We start from the raw sequence: 18,288 nt of genomic DNA, 5'->3' as shown, positions 1-18,288 counted from the left end.
AAAAGGGAACAAAATTCTGACCTACTTGAGATCAACGTACTGATATAAAACCAAGACACACCTTACACTTCATAAAAGAAAACCACCCAGTTGTGTTGATGCACCTCTCTCCCTCTGATTTATTTTTGACTTAGGACAGGACATGTGCTGAAATGTTTCATGTTGTACCTGCTCATAGTAACAAACCTTAATGATTAAAGATGTATTGCTATGTATTTTCTTGAATAAGATTACACAGCAATTCTATTAGCTTAACACACTTCCTGGCAAGATTCAAGACGACCTTATGTTCATGCAAACTGCAAAAGACCTGTTACAGAAAACTCTAGACTCAGTCTGACGACATGGAGAGTTTCATGTTAATAGTCTGTTAAATTATGGTATTATTTCTCTCAGAGAAAGAGTGAAGAACTAAAACAGTGAATTACCTAACAGACAAGAAAGAAAAGGTACAGTTTAGCTAAATTTTGAACTTGCATATTAATGATGTGCTTTAATGGTGCTGAACATAACATAAATTATGACATTTCTGACAAAAATATTAAATTTTTAAGAAACATGGCGGGAGGGGGTAAACTAAACAAAGAAAAATATACATTTATAATAAGATTATCTTTGCTGATCTGTGTCAGCTCAGAGGGGCACTGGTAGGGACTTAGTAGATGCCTATTTAAACAGAGCCTGAAACAAGCATTTGTGTTTTTAAAATACACAGGTGTTAGCACAAAGCACATATCTGACATTCATTTTGTGATCCAGTCTTCTGGATAGACATTTCAGATTAAATAATTTACAGCTTCATTACTTTTCATAAATCAAGAGGAAGAAGGCTTATATGTAAAATATATAGAGCTCACTCTTGGAATAATAAAAGGGAGCAATGGGAACTCATTAAAACCTTCAATTCGTATAATTTAAGATGAAAAAAGGAGGGTTACACAATGGACAAAAATGATGGTAATGGAAGACAGTAGTGAAATACAGATGGATAACTGCCAATTTAAAAGGAAATGGTAAGCATTTAATCCTTTACTTATCAGGAAAGACTACCATGTTTATTATGAAAGGAATTATATGCTAGTCACAGTACTGAATAGTCTGGCAGATGCCAAATGGTATTGCGTATTTTTAAATTTTCTTTTCCTTACTTTTTTCTGCTTCTTAATTAAGATAATTAATAATAGTTTAACAAACTCACAAGTGGAGTATCTTTCCCTCCTACTATGCTGAGACCAAGGCCTGATCGTCCCTTAGATATTTCTATTGTCATCTCTTGACCAGGAACAATTGGGCACGTAGCTGGATCCACTGGCAACAGAGGAGGCAGTACATTGCCTAAAAACATTAAAAGAAAATAAAGAAATTAGTCAGCAACATTAAATGTGCATATAATTGATCTAATAAGGATGCACATTAATAACTAAAGAGCAAGAAATTGCTCTATATGCCTGTATAATCATGTTGGAGGAATACTGGAAAGACAACATTCAATCATTAGACACTGGTGTGAAAGTGGCTTTGGAACTGAGATGGGACCTCCGATTTTGATCAGTATCACAAAATGCGTGGGCTACATCTACAAGAGACTCCTCTGTCAACAGAAGTGACTGTCGAAAGGGATTTCCTGGCAAAACTTCTGTCGACGGACTGCATCTATACATGAAAGCAGATTGAAAGAGTTATCTGTTCTGTTGACAGAGAACAGCCAGACTGCCCAGCCCTCTCTCAAAAGAATGGCTGACCAGAAGTGTCACAAACCAGAAGCCCTGTCTGTTGACAAGAGGGCCCCAGAGCTCCTACACGGTTGTTTTGTTGACAGAACGCTGCCAAGAGAGGTGTTATACCTTAACGGGACCAAGTATAATGCTGCCAGCGGATGTGCCAGGTTTTGTTGACAAAGCACATTTTGCATGCAGACGCTCTGCGGTTTTTCCCCGAGAAAAGCCCAGTGTTCCCAGGAAAAGCCTCTCATGTAGACACAGCCATGGCATTTCAATGTGGCAATGCAGTGTAGCAACAGGGATCTTTTCAAGCTTATACTCCAGATTAATTTTTTAACTCAGCCTGTCACTTTGAAGTAGCATGGCTCACATACACCATTGCAACCCTTTTGTTCTCCAACTGCAAAAGGCAACAATCCAAAAGGAAAAAGTGGTCCAAGTTATTTGTGACACCAGAATATTTCTGATATTATTGATGACCTTCTTTTGGCAAACAAAAGCTAAACAATCTATGATCAAGTTTTAGTAGTTTTATCATCAGCATTACTATTAGAAAAATGGAGGAAAAAAACCTTACTGTTCACCAGTGGAACAGGAAATCAACACGGAAACAATTCCCTCAAACTTTCAAAAGAATATTAAATAATGGGAGAAAAGGTTTCAAACCAGTTTCTATTAAAAATAATTGTTACATTGACCTCTGGATCACCAAAATAAAAAGAACAAATCAAAATGTATTTAAGGACTAAAAGAATCTCAGTTATAGTAGTATACTACAGCTCAAGGGTTATTTTGCAATTAACATGGGTTATCTTGCAGGAAGAAATAATTGATTCTTACTGTGGCTGGTGAACTCTGCCTCTGGCGAAAGATAAGAAGGTGGCGGTGCCAAGGATATATCATGTATCCTGATGGGTACTTTGGCTGAAGACTTTGATTGCTTTAATTGATTGAGGACCTAAAAGAAAGGAAAGAGGAAATCAAATTAGTTCAATTATTGAAATAAAAAAATATAAAGGCAGCATGTGTTCTTCTGAAATCATCAATAGCTATTGATTAAAGCATGGTGTGAAGTTATCTAATTGAACCGGCAATAAAACAATTCAGTTTAAGACTATTTAATATTTTTAAGAGGACTGAGTTGGGTAGGTTTGATACTGTGAATATAGGAATGGCTGAAAAGAAAGTTTGATGGAATTTCAGTTGGTGTAAGAGATGTATCTTAGTGAGATAAAATTCTGAATTTTTAAAAAGAGGAAAATGTATTCTTAGCACAGCCCTGCATGATTATTTCCACTTATTTAAAGAGAAGGATATTTTTAAACCACACAGTGCTCAGAAATGGGTTAGCTCAATCTCTTCTCAGTTATAGAAAAAAGAGCGTTGGTAGGGTAAATTGCAACACAACAATTCTTCAATTAAACTTCCTCTGCTCCAAACAAACCTTAAATACAAACACACGTACATTTTCTGGGAGTTGCTCCATCAAATCTTGCTGATCTACCATCGACTTCTGTTTGCCAGATCTGTTTTTGACCTCCTACACAGGAAAAAAAGAGTAGTTTTATATTTTTTTTAACGTTATGTCAGTTTCAACCCTTATTCAAAATTTCTTGAAAATCAGAGAAACCAAGACTCTGATGCAATAATGTGACAGTTACATTATGACACTCTGCTACTTTATAATGCTGAAGGCAAGAATTTAGCAGGATTGATAGGAGGAGTAGAAATTTACATGGATGACAAGATTATCCAGGTTTATATGCACTTCTTTATTAAAAAAAAAACAAAAAAACTTTGCTGCACTACAGAGTTTAGGAGGAGTCTTCTCCCACCTCACCCACCCAGGGAGGAGAGGAAAGAAAGTGGGTGAGAATATGGCAGATCTGCCTATGGGGGGTTTCTTGCACCTTCCTCTAAAGCATCTGGTGCTAGCCTCTGCGGGAGATTCAGTACTATATAGAACCATGGGCCTGTTCCAGGTCTGACAATTCACACGTTCTTGTGTGCAGTGTTTGGCATGTGTCTAACCTTAGGCATTCTCAATACTCTCAGCTGTTGCTGAATCAAACCTAAAATTAAGAAAACTAAACAGTCATTGAATCCACCTGTCTTTTGCCATGCAGTATTATTCTCTACAACAAAAAGGAACACTAATAATGCTTCATTCAGTCTTATTACAAATATCTTAAACAATGCAACACTTTCTAGACACAAAGAGATCTCACTGTTAGGAGAGTTTCCTTAATATTCTAAATTCTCCTAGCTTCATTTCATCCTACTATTTCTAGTTTTATTTCCTCCTAACATCCTAAAGAATTCTTGTCCTTCTGAGGTGTATATATACTCTTCAAATGTTCCCAGATGGTTATGACAGCTCTTTGTTGTCACTTAGCCAAGTTACATACACTCAGGCCAACATTTACAGACTTAGGTAACTAAATATAGTTCCTTATGGTCATGTAAAAGCACCCAAATAATCAGTTTGATGCTCAGAAATTATGGGCATTGACCTAAAAGGATATTACTGGTATTCAGGATCAGCTAAAAATAAATACCAGAACAGATATTAAGGTACCTAAATGCCGGTCTGAGTGCCTAATTTTAGGTACCCAAATTAGAATGCATCAGCCCGGTTTCCCCATATTTCATAAAAAACAATCTCTGCAGACTCTAAGGGTAAGGCAAACAGTAAACATCTAAAATTGTAAAAGAAATTCAAGGAAATTTTAAAAATAATTTTAATGTAAGTCTGCCTAGGTAGTAGAAAGACAAGGTACAGAACATGATGAGGGGAAAAATATGCAAGGAAAGATTACAAACATGACTTTCAAAGGGATTATGCTAATAAGTAGTGGGGAATATTTCATTTGCATCACCCTTTACCATTATTTGACATTTTGCTGTATGGGAGTCAAAACCATGAAACTACATCTCACCTGTACTGAAATAGTTACATATTAAGAAGTTATTTTTATTACTTGTGACTTCAAATTCATATTAAGGGACATCAACCAGTTGAAAACCACAAAGGTTTATCATGACTATTCCTGAATAATTCTCAACCACTTTGTCCTCAGGGTTTAAGCCTCTTCAATGTACCACAAGCTACTTTACAAAATTCCTGTGTTACACATTGGGCACTTTCAGTTGTATATATTAAAAAACACCACAGATCAGAGTTCCATGTTCAGATATCTTGAACACTATTCCCTCTGTTAAACATGAATTTAATTATCCTTTCTATTCACATGATTTAGCAATGCATGCCCCACACACCTCAAGAATACAAACTGCTTGAAGAGTGCTCTCAGTTACCACTCAAACCATTTTCCATCTGAGGCTACATCTACACTCAGAGATAAATTCAAATTCATTAACATCCATTTTGTAATTCTGGGTTTTATAAATTCAAATGTGAGAATTTGACTGTCCTCACCTCCCCACATGCGCCTCACAAAGACAACTTATTGCTGCCACACTCAATTGGTAAACACTCTGTTGCAGCTGTGCATTGTGGAAACCTATCCCACAGCTCCCTCATTCCCATAGTATTCTGTGTATTTTTGCTGGTATTTGACATCATCTTTCCACATTGTATTGCCCTCATTCCCCTCCCTTGGTAAGCAAACTTCCATTTTTTCCAGGAGGAAGGAAGGAAAACTAGTGTATCAATAAAGAATGCACAGAAATCTCTGTCTTCTATCCGTGAATTGTTTTTTAAAACTCTAGATATAACTGAATTATGAAAGATTTTATAAGAATCATCAGGTGTCTTCTCAACAGGACCTCTATTGACTGTTCACCCTCCCTTGATTACATCTGACCCCTGAAAATAATACAGGGACAATGAAAAGCATGAAGAAAGAGTAGATAAAGGTTTTGAAAAAAGAAATTTGGTGGGGGGGGGGCGGGGGTTCATAGCTTTCCAGTCCATTATATAGCTTCTGTGCACAGTACATATTCTCAACTGGCCCTCCACATATGCTTCCCTACGGGCAGGGATCCAAAAAAGAAGAAAGACAATAGAAAAGGCTAGGAAAAAAAGAAAGAATGATTCCCTTTTCACTACACAGACAGGGGATGGGGCTTGCCAAATGTCATCACCATTGCGGAGAGATTTGGTATTTGGGAGGTTGAAGGGCCATTTGACACGGTCCCTGAAAATCTTTTTTGGCTCTGGGGTGTGGGGTCTGTGGCTCTAGAGCCACTTGAACCAGGGTCGGGGGCTAGTCACGTAATGTGGTTGAGTGTGGGAAAGACCCCGACCATGTGGTGCCTGTGGGGGTTGGGGGGGAGGGGCCATGCTCAGAAGAAGTTTCTCAGCTTCTCATACAAGCACAACCCCCACAATGACCTTGCTGCCATGTGGTGCAGTGGGGCAGTAGCTGGTGCCGGGCAGTGCAGAAAAAAAAAAATACCAAATGCTCAGCTAGCAAAGTTAGAGACAGAACTACAAACCCCATGCTGGGGCTATTTGTAATGGGTAGATGTGCTCACAGTGCTAATAGGTAAGAAAGGTGTTTCTCAGCCTCTCATACAAACATGACCCTACAGCCACAGGCTTCCTGGTCCCAAACTGAAATTCATGGTCTTCCTGTTAACTAATTCCTGCACACCTGGAGAACAACGGAGATAGACGCAGCCAGAACGGAGCACTGTGGGGTATAATAGGGACACCTCTGGAGGCTAATAAATTCAATTTTAAGACATGGTGCTTCTACAATGGCCTCTATATGAACTTTTAAATTCAAACTTGACACTACAGCCAGCCGGTTCTGGCGATATTACGATATCTATATTAGTGCTCCCTAAATCGAACCAATGGCATTTACAGGGAAGACATTCATCTTGTAATATCAAGCTAACTGCCTTCTATTTGAATTAATCTCACATTGTAGATGTAGCCTCAGTCTCGATTCAGTTTCTGAAAGAATCACTTTATGGATTTAAAAAAAAATCCATTCTTTTTTCATGACACTTCAGCCAGATCCTTAAAAACATCCAAGCATTCTGTCAGCTAACCGCAAGCAGCCTCTGTTAGCACTGTATTTATGTGGTAGCCCTTTCATGTTGAGAAATAAGTTCCCTTCCTTACTCTCTTTTCTATCCGCACAGGTCCATGACCAATTCAGTTACGTAAGTGAGGAATTAGAAGCACTGGTGTTTTGGGGGGCAGCCTGACAAATTTATCAAGAGTTAATGGACACACCGCATCAGATCCCTTTCTGGTTTTCATCACAAATCTGGGCACATCACCCATGCTGTGGGAAGCAAGCATCCTCTGGAAGTCGCTATTAAAATATGTATGTCAAAAACTTGCCCAGTTGTCACATTCTTCAAACCTCCAAATGTAAGTGAAAAAATTCCACACTCAGTTGGTACAACCAAAAATGGCTGGTGTCATGCAGCTTTCATCTGGACTCATTTGAGAGGGAACTTTACAGGTAAATCCATATTTTTTCCTCCTAAATTTCCCAAAAATGTGAAACACTCATGGTAACATCCCTATATGGGCAAAAGGGGAACCACTATGCTGTCTGCCACACGGCATCTTCTTCCTTTGGCCTTTACAGTCACCAACAGACTGGCAGCAAGAATCTCTGTGCCTCTCCTCATCTAAAGAATGAGTTACTGAGGGGTGCACTCTTCACAAAGATCAGAAAGTTCAAGTACCGGTCCAGGCCCTGAACATGTCACCTGGCTCAGAGGAAAGGTACAACAATTAAACCATTTACAGAAATGTGCATTTATATAGCCAATATTTTGAAATGCCAACTCTGTTTTGCCTCCAGATTCTAGAGTTATTTGCCATGATTCACCACGCAATTTTAAATACCTGGATTGTGAGAAAGGTTTTACACTGCTTACTGTCAACTCTGCCCCCACTATATTTGCAGCCCATTATGTTTGTTACTCACAAGTTAATATCATCTGAAACTACCAGGATATTCCTGGTTAACCTATTAGCACTATATCCCACTAAACATATACTGGACCAAGAATACATTTCCTACTGGATAAAGCAGTAGAGTGGAAATCTGCGTTCTAATTCTGGCTCTGTCCCTGGCCTTCTCTTTGGTTCCTTGCCTCAGTTTCCCTGACTGTAAAATGGAAATACTATTGTGCTCCATTGCACAGGACTAAGATCTGTGCTATATAGGAGCATGGTATTATTATCATATAAAAATCTTTCCCCTTAAATTTCTCTACTCTCCCTGCTCTCTGTCAGTGTTGACAGCCTAACAAGTTTCCCATTACCTACATTTGTAATCTCAGTATATTGATGCAGTCTTTCCCCATGCTCTTCTATTATTGTCTTTGGATTATTTCTTTCACACAGCCATTCTTGTCTGCTCCTACTGCCAATGCCCTAGTTTATGTTTTCATAACCTCCTGTCTCTATTACAGCAAACTCCTCTCCACTTGTTTCTCCAGTTCTCAACTTTTCCACTCCACTGCATTCAAATCACAGTATAATCTTCCTTTCTCATTGCTCCAGTCAGATCATCTCCCTTATTCCTTTTTGGGTCTCTGAAATAGCTTCTAATCTTCTACATTAAGCTCATTGTTTAGCTCCTCCTTTTCATAGAATTCAAAAAGGCTGCCCTCACCTCCATCTCTTGCCCTCATGTCCTGCCTTGTAATGAACTTCTGAACATCTGCCCAAGCTGTTCTCCTGCTCTGTCTCTTTCACCCACTTCAGACTTCCTGTTGATCTGTATCTCAGTCAGTTTCCCAGCTGCACTATGCCCCAAAAGGAAGGTGTAGTTGCAAAAATTTGCATTTACAGACAGCATACATGCATTAAAAACCCTTGTTAATTTGTATTTTAGCCAGTTAACATTCTGTAACTTCTAGGATGGTTTGTACACTTCTGTCAAAAGAATTTAAGCAACTCATGAGTGCTTTGTCAACCAGGAATACAGACAAACCAATGTGAGCTGGGCAACTGATGTTAATGTTCAGATACTATATCAAGGTGTGGTTCTCTGCAAAAATTGAGTGGACTTCTAAATATTTGTTTATAATAGCCAAAATATTTAAAAAAAACAAAACAAAACAGGTTTGCAAAAACCAAGACTGGTTCCAAAGACTTTGTGAAGCACAAGAAAAATAACTCCCCTCAAAAACGAACACACACAGCAATTCCATCAATGGAAATAAAGTACGCCCATTGAGACATAGTTTTCAGGCACAACTAATGCACTACCTGAAGAACTATACTAGACCATTGTGTGGGGCAGATAGCCAGGAGGAGAGAACACAAAGATTGTCCCAGTATATTTTATGTTGCTGGTAGGTTAGTCAGTCCTCAGTATATTTAGCATTTCTCTACTTTAACCTCTGCAAGAGCCGTAGAAAAAAGACGTAAGGACATCATCTTGGAACTCTAGATTTCTGATAACACACCATCACATTAAAACAACCACCACCACCACCACAACCCACCAGGTATCAATGCAGACTTTGCAACTATGATACAAATATGAGTGTAATTTATTGCTACAGATTTTTTTCTGAGGCATGGAAGATACTGGTTGACAAAAGTAAGTATGAACCCTTTGCTGCCACATACAAGTTACACCTCTAAAAATTAGGATTATCTGGTCAGGAAATATAGGTGGTCTGTCAGGACCACCATGGAAATTCTGGGACCACAGAGCTCCAGGGCTGGACCTGGTGACAATGGGGCTGGGGTTGGCAGTAGGGGGTCAGCTAGGGTTGAAATGGGACAGGCTGGGGGGGTGCAGCAGTGGCAGGGACCTCCCCATTCAGGTCCCAAGGGTGCTGGAGAAGACAGTTACAACTGGTATTGCTCAAGAGAGGGACCACTGTGTACAATTCCTGCACTTCAATATAGGACAAACTGTGTTTATACCTCAATCATAGGAACAGGTGTAGGAAATCAAGCACCTCCGTTTCCTGTCACTCAGACAAATCAGGAGTTGCTCACTAAAATTCAACTGCGCTATTAACAGAATTATAACAGAACCTGGGGTTCTGGCAGATCAGGCACCAACTCACGCCAAAGTCCTCATGTCTCAGCTGAACTCTGGGATAGGTACTAGAGTTGTAAGAAAGTGTTTAGTGTTTGCATTCTGTTGAATGCTTGTGAGTTGCTGCATGCATTAATCTTACATGTAATGTCTATGTTGCTCCTTGTAAGGTAATATTTTGCATACGAGCCTCTGTGACTATATGAAATCACCATACAGGAGAAAGCCATTAATTAGCATGAGGGGTGGTGGGGGCTGGCTACCAGTGTACTTCTCCAGTAAGAGAAAACTCATTGACACCAGACTGGCTGTGGTTGGACCTTACAGCTGGCAACTTCCTCTTGCTGGATTGAGGACTCATCCACAAAAGGACTCCAGGCTTCTGTAACTAGAATCCATTTGCATAACTGATTTTCATCAACTGAGTTTGTAAGTGAGAACATGTGGCCCGGGGGGTGGGGTGGGGGTACAACTAAGTATCTCTGTGTTGGAGAGAGTTTGGAGAAGCAAGGAGTTTTCTAGCCATAAGGAGGAGATCTCCACATACCTACTTAGTCTGGGTTAACCCTAAAATAGTGTTTCTTAAACTATGTTCTGTGGAACAGGGGTGTTCTGTGAACAACTCACAGGCGTGCCATGAGCATCTGACACATTTTTGATACAGTGAACTCTTTCATGCTTGGCACTCCCAGGACCAGGAGGTTGCTGGATGTTCACATGTGCTGGGTGGTGAAGAGGTGTCTTCCCCCGGTCCCCAACATGGCTCCATGCCTGCCTGCAGGGAGCTCTCATCCTGCTCCAGCTGCAGCATGATGATGTCACTCGGCTCCTTCTTCTCCACCTCATGGTGGGCTGGCAGCTCCTCCCTCTCACGGCTTGGACGGTGCAACGACTCCACCCACCAACAACTGCACTACTAGGCTGTCCTCCTCCTTCCCCAGCACATTCTTTTCCTCCTCGCTGTGCCACTCCTGTTCCCATTGCGCCTGCCCTGAATGGTGGGGCTTCCCCTCCCCTGACGTCAGCACGCTGCTGTGCAGCCACCTCCAGTTTCAGAGCAGCTGTGCTCTCAGGGCCACTCCTGAGGGCCTCTGAGGCTCCGCATCAGCTGGAGCAACCTGCACAGCCCAGCTAACTCATTGCCTCCCCTCTCCAGGGCTGTGTTGTCCCAGACAGTAGCTTGGGGTGCCCTAATTCTAGGGGCCCCGGGGCAAACGCAGCTTCCTGGGCGGTGGATGGCTTCTGCTCCCCATGCGAGCAATGGGCTAGAGAGGAGTGGGATGGGGAGGCAGCTGTGAGCAACACAGTCCCCTGGAGGAGGTGGCCTAGGCATACTTTAACCCTAGTTTCCTTTTTCTATTTAGTACAGATTCTTATAATTTATCAGAGGAATGGCTACAAACTTTGTCTTCCATATGAGATTCATGGCACTGGAAAAATGACTTATTTAGGACCTAACTGCAAAACGAATATTGCTGTGATGCTGGGCTGAAGAGCCTTCTATCACAGATGTATCTCACCTCGGGGAGGGGACAGAACAGAGCATCCAAGGGGACTGTCTGTGAATCCGTTTAAGGCTGTGCCTGAGGATTTTGCAAAATTTAACCCAGCTTGTTGGCGCAATCTACATTTAGGACACATGACCAGTTTGGGGTTATGTACCCTGGTGTTTTAAACAGTCTGCCCTGAGGAAGACACTCATGCCTTTGTACCACTGTTGGGAGTGCCACAGGCTCATTAGGTTAGCACTTTCGAGCTTTGAATTTTATGGGTGACTAAACACATTTCTTTAAAAAAAAGGGACACTCACCGTTTTGATACATTCATCATCAGTCAAGCTTTTTATGACCACTTCTGAGCTGCTGTCTTCTTCACTGCTTGCAGGTTCAGTACCACTGTGATCCTGGTAAAGAGATTAAGGGGAACGTTGTTGAAAACAAATAGCTCATAATAAAATTTGGCAGTTTACAGCATTTATGTGATGTGGTGCTTGTTTGAAATAAGGAGGAAGATCCATACTAAATGACTACTGATTAAAATCAGTGGTACACATTTCAGAAGGTTGGTGCTGGCCTTTATTTGTCAAGGATCAATGTACATTAGAGCTATGTCTACGTGATGGCCTAAACTCGAAATAAGCTGTGCAAAATCGCATCAATTTTGAAGCAGGCTGTTTCAGAATGCAGCACTGTCTAAATGGCACCACATGTCAAAATAAAGCGTTACTTGGAAGCGTCCCTTATTCTTCCTGCAACAAGGAGTACAGAGATGCCAAAACAGAGTGCCCATTATTTCAAAAAATATTTTGAAATGACCGATGCATTGCACAGACACAGGCAGCTATTTTGGGATACTGCAGCATCCAGAAATAGCTCCAGCTGGGTAGACATAGCCTAGGAGAGCAACTTTGTTCAAGTAACTATAGACACCAACTCCATGGATGCTCCTGGGCTGGTTCCTTCCTGCCACACCTCTCACACACTGGTGATCCCATATTTACCAACTCCTCCTCCTGCCCCCTCCCAGCACTTCCAGCGATCCATGAATAGCTGATTCATGGCATTTAAGCTCTGGTAGGGTGTAGGAGGAGAGGCCAAAAGGCACACTCGGGAGAGAAGTTGGGAAGAGGCGGGTGGGGTGTAGTGGAGCAGGGATGGAGCCTGGAGTGAAGGGGTGGGAGTGTCAAACACCCCACAGCAAAATGAGAAGTCCGTGCCACTGTAATCAGCACTCATGTACTCTGACACTACTCATGAGCCAGGAGGAGACCTTTTTACCAAATAGCGCTCAGTTATAGCACTCCCGTCTTCAATAGCTGAAGATGAGCACATGTTTTACTTCCTGTTAGAAGATATGCAATACACACTCCGCACAGAACTGGAGGGTTTTTTTACCTTCTTTAGATGCCTCCCACCAAAAAGAGCCTATGGAACATACAATGCTACCAGAGTGAAAGCAGAGAAAATGCTTTCACCAAAATAATGCTGAAATATAATACTTGTAGTTAGTGCATAAATACCATGGTGGCTTGTGCCTCCTACATACTATATATCTATACTTATAGGGAGAGCATAATCATGACTTGGAAATGATGCAGCATATGCTTAAGAAAGAACTATTACATTTAAAAATTCCAAAGCAAGAATACAGCAGTAGAGAGAGGTTGAATCTCTCTAGTCCAGCACCCTCAGGACCTGACTCGTGCCAAACAAGAGAATTTGCCAGACCATGGGAGAATAATATTGTCTAGCAGCATTACGAACACTTCCACTGCTTACTGGGCTCTTAGAAGACATTTATGGACAAATTACAGCTAAACAACAGAAAAGAACACCGATAGCCAGGACTGGTGGCTGTAAACAAACTTAATGGGACGATGGGAAACTTAGGTATATCCATAACTGATCACCCACCTAACTAAAATCATGACACTCATCTTGTTGCTCTAGGCCAGGGCTAAGGAAACTTTTTATGTCAGGCCCCATGTTTTGTCCCTGCAATTAGCAGTGTTTCCTGCCAGTCTGTTTAATGTAATCCAAACAGATGGAAATTTTGGTTATATTCATATGAAAAAAAAAGTCACCTTTTGGAATGTGTAAGAAAATAAGTCTGTAGAATCTAAGAAACTATTGATTGGTATATAAATGTGAATATATATACAAAACATTAACATACTTCAACATTTTAATGAGATAGATGAGCCTGAAACCCAGCAGCCAATAGTGTTTGCCCCCCTTACAAAGCTTCATGCCCCACCCTGACCTTTGCTCACCCCTGCTCTAGGCTTATTGTGTTACATACAGCAATTCTTATGCAAAGTACAAAAGTCATGCATACTGTTAAACACCTACTTAGTGTGTCCTATGAAAGTACATAGCAGTCTACATTTTAAGAGAGGAACAATTAATTTACAGCAAGAAATTCTATAGAATAATATTCAATGACCACCAGTTGAAGTATTTTTAAAGTTGTGTCAAAAGTCAGATGGATAGCCCTAGAAGTCACAATCCTGAATTTAGACATAAAATGTCTGACATCAAAAAACTTCCCATCACTGCATGTAACTTTACCCATGTGCTGGGGTCTATATTTAAGGGTCAAACAGCAAAGTGCATAGAGTTCTTTGGTCCCTGCATAGCAGTGGGTTTGGGATGGCCACTTGACCACGACAGCTTAGTGACTACCAGAGTTCCAGGGGATATGGCACAACTGTCATGTGAAACAACATCTCTCCGATGGCCTATAGTATATTTTAAATGGAAAACTAGAGATAGAAGATTCTACACTTATCACCAGTCCCTGAGCTATTCCACGTCTTAAAATCAAATGACAGGCCTTTCTCCCTCCTCCCCCCCAATGTATATTTCACAAAGCTGCTTCAAAATTTGTAGTGCCTTTCAGGGAAGGTATTTAAAACATGAATCTCCACAGGTGTGAACAGGTCAGGGTAATAAGCAATATCATGAAGTGCAAGAATACAGCGGGTGAAGTTACTATTTGTCTCATCACCATTATTTACTAACATGAGCAGGCAGAAATTTAAATATAGCATGGGGGTATCAGTGAGAACTGAGGTCATCAAAAATGACCACGAAAACTTTTAAGTGAACCTAAAGACTTAGTCCATGGAAACCGCAGACTAAATCGGTCTGTCTCCCTGGCACAGGATTGAATGGAGCACAAAGCATCACTTTAAAAGTCAACATTCTTCTTACCCAAAATGGACAAATGAAACCCAGAGTTTTGATTAAAGAGTTCTCCTGAAACAAAAGCTAATTAATGGGGCTTTTCTCTACAGCAGAATAGCATATGAATTCCATTATGGGTGTATCAGAAGTGGCCTTAAACATCACCATTACTTGAAAAGTGCAGAAAGTATGCTCCAGAAGTTCCCTCTAACACTGCAAAGAGTGAGCTAACAATATTGTAATGAAGGTTAGTGAAATATCAAAAGGCAAATGCACCATGACTAGAATTTAACAATTCAAGGCTAGCCCAAGCCCTGACTCAGAACACAAGCTTCACTTTGTTAACTCAAGAAGATATAGAATTAATAAGCAGCAACAAAACTAGTCATGTGCTACATCTATAAATAAATACAGTACCATATTTCTCACTTACATTATTATGATGAGACATCACATTTATAATGATGTGGTAACATTACAGATTGCATTGCATAGTACGCACACAGCAGTCATAATGCTCAAAAGGGTAAAAAAAGAGTCACAGTGGGGCTGACAAAACAACCATAATTTAGAACAGCACTGTCACACTAAGGAAGCTGTTAGGAGAACAAATAGAAACATCCATATGCTTTTATTTGCTAAGACGCATAGTATGATACAATGCACTAAACCACCATGTTAATAATGTAGTGTCATTTCCACTAAAGGATTACAGTATGGCCTTTAATCCGACACATAGTTTAAAAGATAGGTCACTGGATGGGGAATCAGGAAGTCCTATTCCTGTTCATGCCAAATGGACAAGTTATTTCACCATGCCTCTGCTTTCCCTTACATCCCTGAGTTTCTTGACACTTGGATTGAAAGCTCTGAGGGGATGAGATACTCTTTCACTATGGTACTCAGTGCAATGGGGCCCTCAGTCGTGGTTGGGATCTACTCCTAAAGAGCTATTGTAAGGCATATAGTAAATATGGAAGTCTTTCTACTGCCTTCAGTAGGCATTGGTCAGGCTTTTCATGTTTTGTTTCCTAAATTCAGTTGTTTGGATTTATTCCTAAGGCCGGGGCAGGCAATAATTTTTGATGGGAGGGGGTGGGAGAGCACTCCAGGAATTTGGTAAGTGGTCAAGGGCCACACTCCTCCATGATATTAATGGAGGAGCTGAGGTGTCTGGAATGGAGGTTGGATAGAGAAGGGATTGTGAGGGTGTGTGGGGGGCGCAGGGGGCCGACGTGACCTGGAGGAGTGCAGGACACGTTGCAGGGTCTGAAGTCGTGACGTGGGGCAGGAGTGGGTGCAGGGGGTTGAGCTGTGACTTGGAGAAGGATATGGGAGTGCAGGGTCTGGGAGGGGTATGGGTGCAGGAGTGGGAGTGTAGAGGGTTTGGGTTGTGACCTGGAGTAGCAGTGCAGGAGGAGGAAAGAGGGTTGGGAGAAGGATGGGACTGGGGTGCCACAGGCAGGCTTGGACTGGAAGGCAGTTACTTAGGCAGCTCCCAGCAAGCAGACCAGTGGGACCCTTAGAGGCCTTCCATGCCCCCACATGCTGCCCAGTGTGTGCTCTCTGCACACCCGGGGGGGATGGGGTACACTCCTTGTGCACTGCTGGCACTGCAAGCAGGGCCCAGACAGCTTCCAGGGTCCAGACAATGGGAAATGCCAGATTGTGCTGGGGTCGGGGCAGTGCACAGAGTCCCCTCCCCCGGGGCATACACGGTGCAGAGGGCACATGGACCCCGCAGACAGCTACTCTGAGTGGTGTGTGGGGCGCGGAAGGCAGAGAGCCTGCCTGAGGCTCCCACTGGGTCATGGCCTGGACCTGGTGGCTTGGCAGGCTGTATCTGGCATGCAGGCCATATTTTGTTCAGCTCTGTCCTAAAGCCCCTGAAGGAATCAAAACCTGGGGGGATGTGTTGGCTTTGACTTACAAGGAGTGTGCATGTGTGCTGCAAGCAACAACTCCACACCACAAAACTTCCAACCCCCAACCCCACCCACAAAATCACTGGGACAGGAGACAACCAGGCTTTAATTCGATGGTTTATTTTCCTGCTGTATCACAGAAACTAAGGCAATATCATGTCATGTAGTACCATGTCAATGGTTTCTTTTAAAAAGCAAGGGAAACACACACAATTGGTCAAGTTCCTACCTGATGCACATAAATTTTCAGGGATTACTCAGACAAGGTGTTGGAGTTTATATTCTGCTAAATATGATTAATCTAATTCCACAAGCCCTAATCAAATAACATCTTACCTCAATGGAAGACTGGGAGCTGGAAGGAAGTGGGAAAGGAGTAACAGCCATTTCGTTAACTGCATCTTCATTTCTATGAAACATCAAAGAAAAACAAGGCAGAATCATTTTATTGTATACTTAGACACAAAGACCAAACTGTTCTTTCAAAAGTTCTTCAGGAAAGGGCTCTTCCTATGAGAAATGTAGGCATTGTTAGTGTATCAACTACCTCTATTAGTAAAGTAGCTTTTTCTTTTCAGTTTACATTTGCTGTATGTACCTGTCAAATTCCAAAACAAAGTCAGTGATATTTTAAGGAGGGGGCAAGAAATCTGTTAATACAAAATACTATATGCATTATGTATTAATGCAGAGTTAGTCAAAGATAATACTTAAAATATTGATTTTAAAACTCTTTTTCCTCTTGCATGACTATATATTTCTAAAAAAACAACTGACTACTTTTTGACTATCTAAAGCTGTTTTCATGGACTGTGGACAGATAGTCAAGTTGCCACGCTAAAGGATATCTTGGGCAGCCTTCAAAGTTGGTTGATGAAATTAGGTAACAGTTTTGTGACCTTCATAAGACATAATCAAGGAGACTGCAGCTCATGTTGTGATATTGTTTTAAAGGATTATTTGACATATAGGAAGACAGAAGGAGATTTTAAATTTTGCTTTAAAAAAAAGTTATACAGGTAGGACGTCCCTGGTCCAGCACCCTTGGGACCTGACCAGTCCTAAACCAGGGTGTTTATTGGACCACTGGAGGTCAATACTGGTCCCTCTGCTGCTGGTTGTTATGTTCCCTGCTCCTGACTCTGGCTGGGCTCACTGCTGCCAGGATCCCCAACACCTCACACTCCTAGCCCCTCTGCCATTGGGCTCCAGGCTCAAAGCTGCTGGGGCTCTCTGGACCCGCAACCTTTGTGGTCCTGCTGCCATATCCCCTGCTTCCCCAGTGCTCCAACCCTGGAGTACCCGCAGGGTCCCTGAGGATGCTGGACCACAGATGACATTGGATCAGGTGGTTCCAAACTAGTTATATTACAAAAGTGCAGAGAGGATTCAAATGAGATCAAGTCCCCAGTATGCTAGGTGCTCAACCACCACTGACTGCAAGCTATTTGGGCAGGAACCACTTAAATAGACAAGACAGATAAAAAGAAGCATCATCATTCCCTTTCACTGATGAAGGGGTGAGATTATGTGACTTGTCCAACATCACATAAGTAGTCTGGGGTAGCTCCATGAACTGACCCCAGATCTACCACCTTCCAGTGTCTGAAGCAAAAGATCTTCTTTCCATTAGTTGCTGGAGGCTTTTCAATTAACCCTCAAAGCGCTAAACATGTAAATCCAAGATATTCTGATTACTAAGGCAGAAAGAAAACACTAGATCAATAGCCTTACGTAGATCAGATGGTGGTGAATGCAATCACAGGCATTTGAACTGATAAATTCTACATAAAAAGGTTGGTGAATTCATTTACTTTAATCGTCAGTGAAACAACCACGCAGTTCAAAAATGTTGTCTCTACATTGATCGTAATTGTGACAGGGTGGATCACAGAAATTTTCTTGGGATTGTCACCCAGTGTGCTGATCAAACCATTAATGCCCCCTTCCTGCA

At 41.5% G+C, this 18,288-nt stretch overlaps 1 protein-coding gene across 6 annotated transcripts in view; it reads right to left on the bottom strand.

The window, feature by feature from the left end:
* PATJ (PATJ crumbs cell polarity complex component) overlaps positions 1-18,288 on the bottom strand; it is a 202,846-nt gene that overhangs the window by 48,941 nt on the left and 135,617 nt on the right. For all 6 annotated transcript variants that reach the window (XM_075002220.1, XM_075002217.1, XM_075002218.1 and 3 more), the window contains 5 exons: positions 16,671-16,743; positions 11,532-11,624; positions 3,187-3,261; positions 2,562-2,679; positions 1,199-1,335 (listed from right to left, as the gene is read on the bottom strand). In XM_075002220.1, the coding sequence (XP_074858321.1) occupies positions 1,199-1,335; positions 2,562-2,679; positions 3,187-3,261; positions 11,532-11,624; positions 16,671-16,743 (496 nt within the window). The remainder of the gene's footprint in view (positions 1-1,198; positions 1,336-2,561; positions 2,680-3,186; positions 3,262-11,531; positions 11,625-16,670; positions 16,744-18,288) is intronic.

The sequence above is a fragment of the Carettochelys insculpta genome, chromosome 9, assembly GCF_033958435.1.
Source record: "Carettochelys insculpta isolate YL-2023 chromosome 9, ASM3395843v1, whole genome shotgun sequence".
NCBI classification, from domain to species: domain Eukaryota; kingdom Metazoa; phylum Chordata; order Testudines; family Carettochelyidae; genus Carettochelys; species Carettochelys insculpta.
The sequence above is the reverse complement of the archived record's forward strand: the minus strand, read 5'-3'. Positions and strand labels throughout refer to the sequence as shown.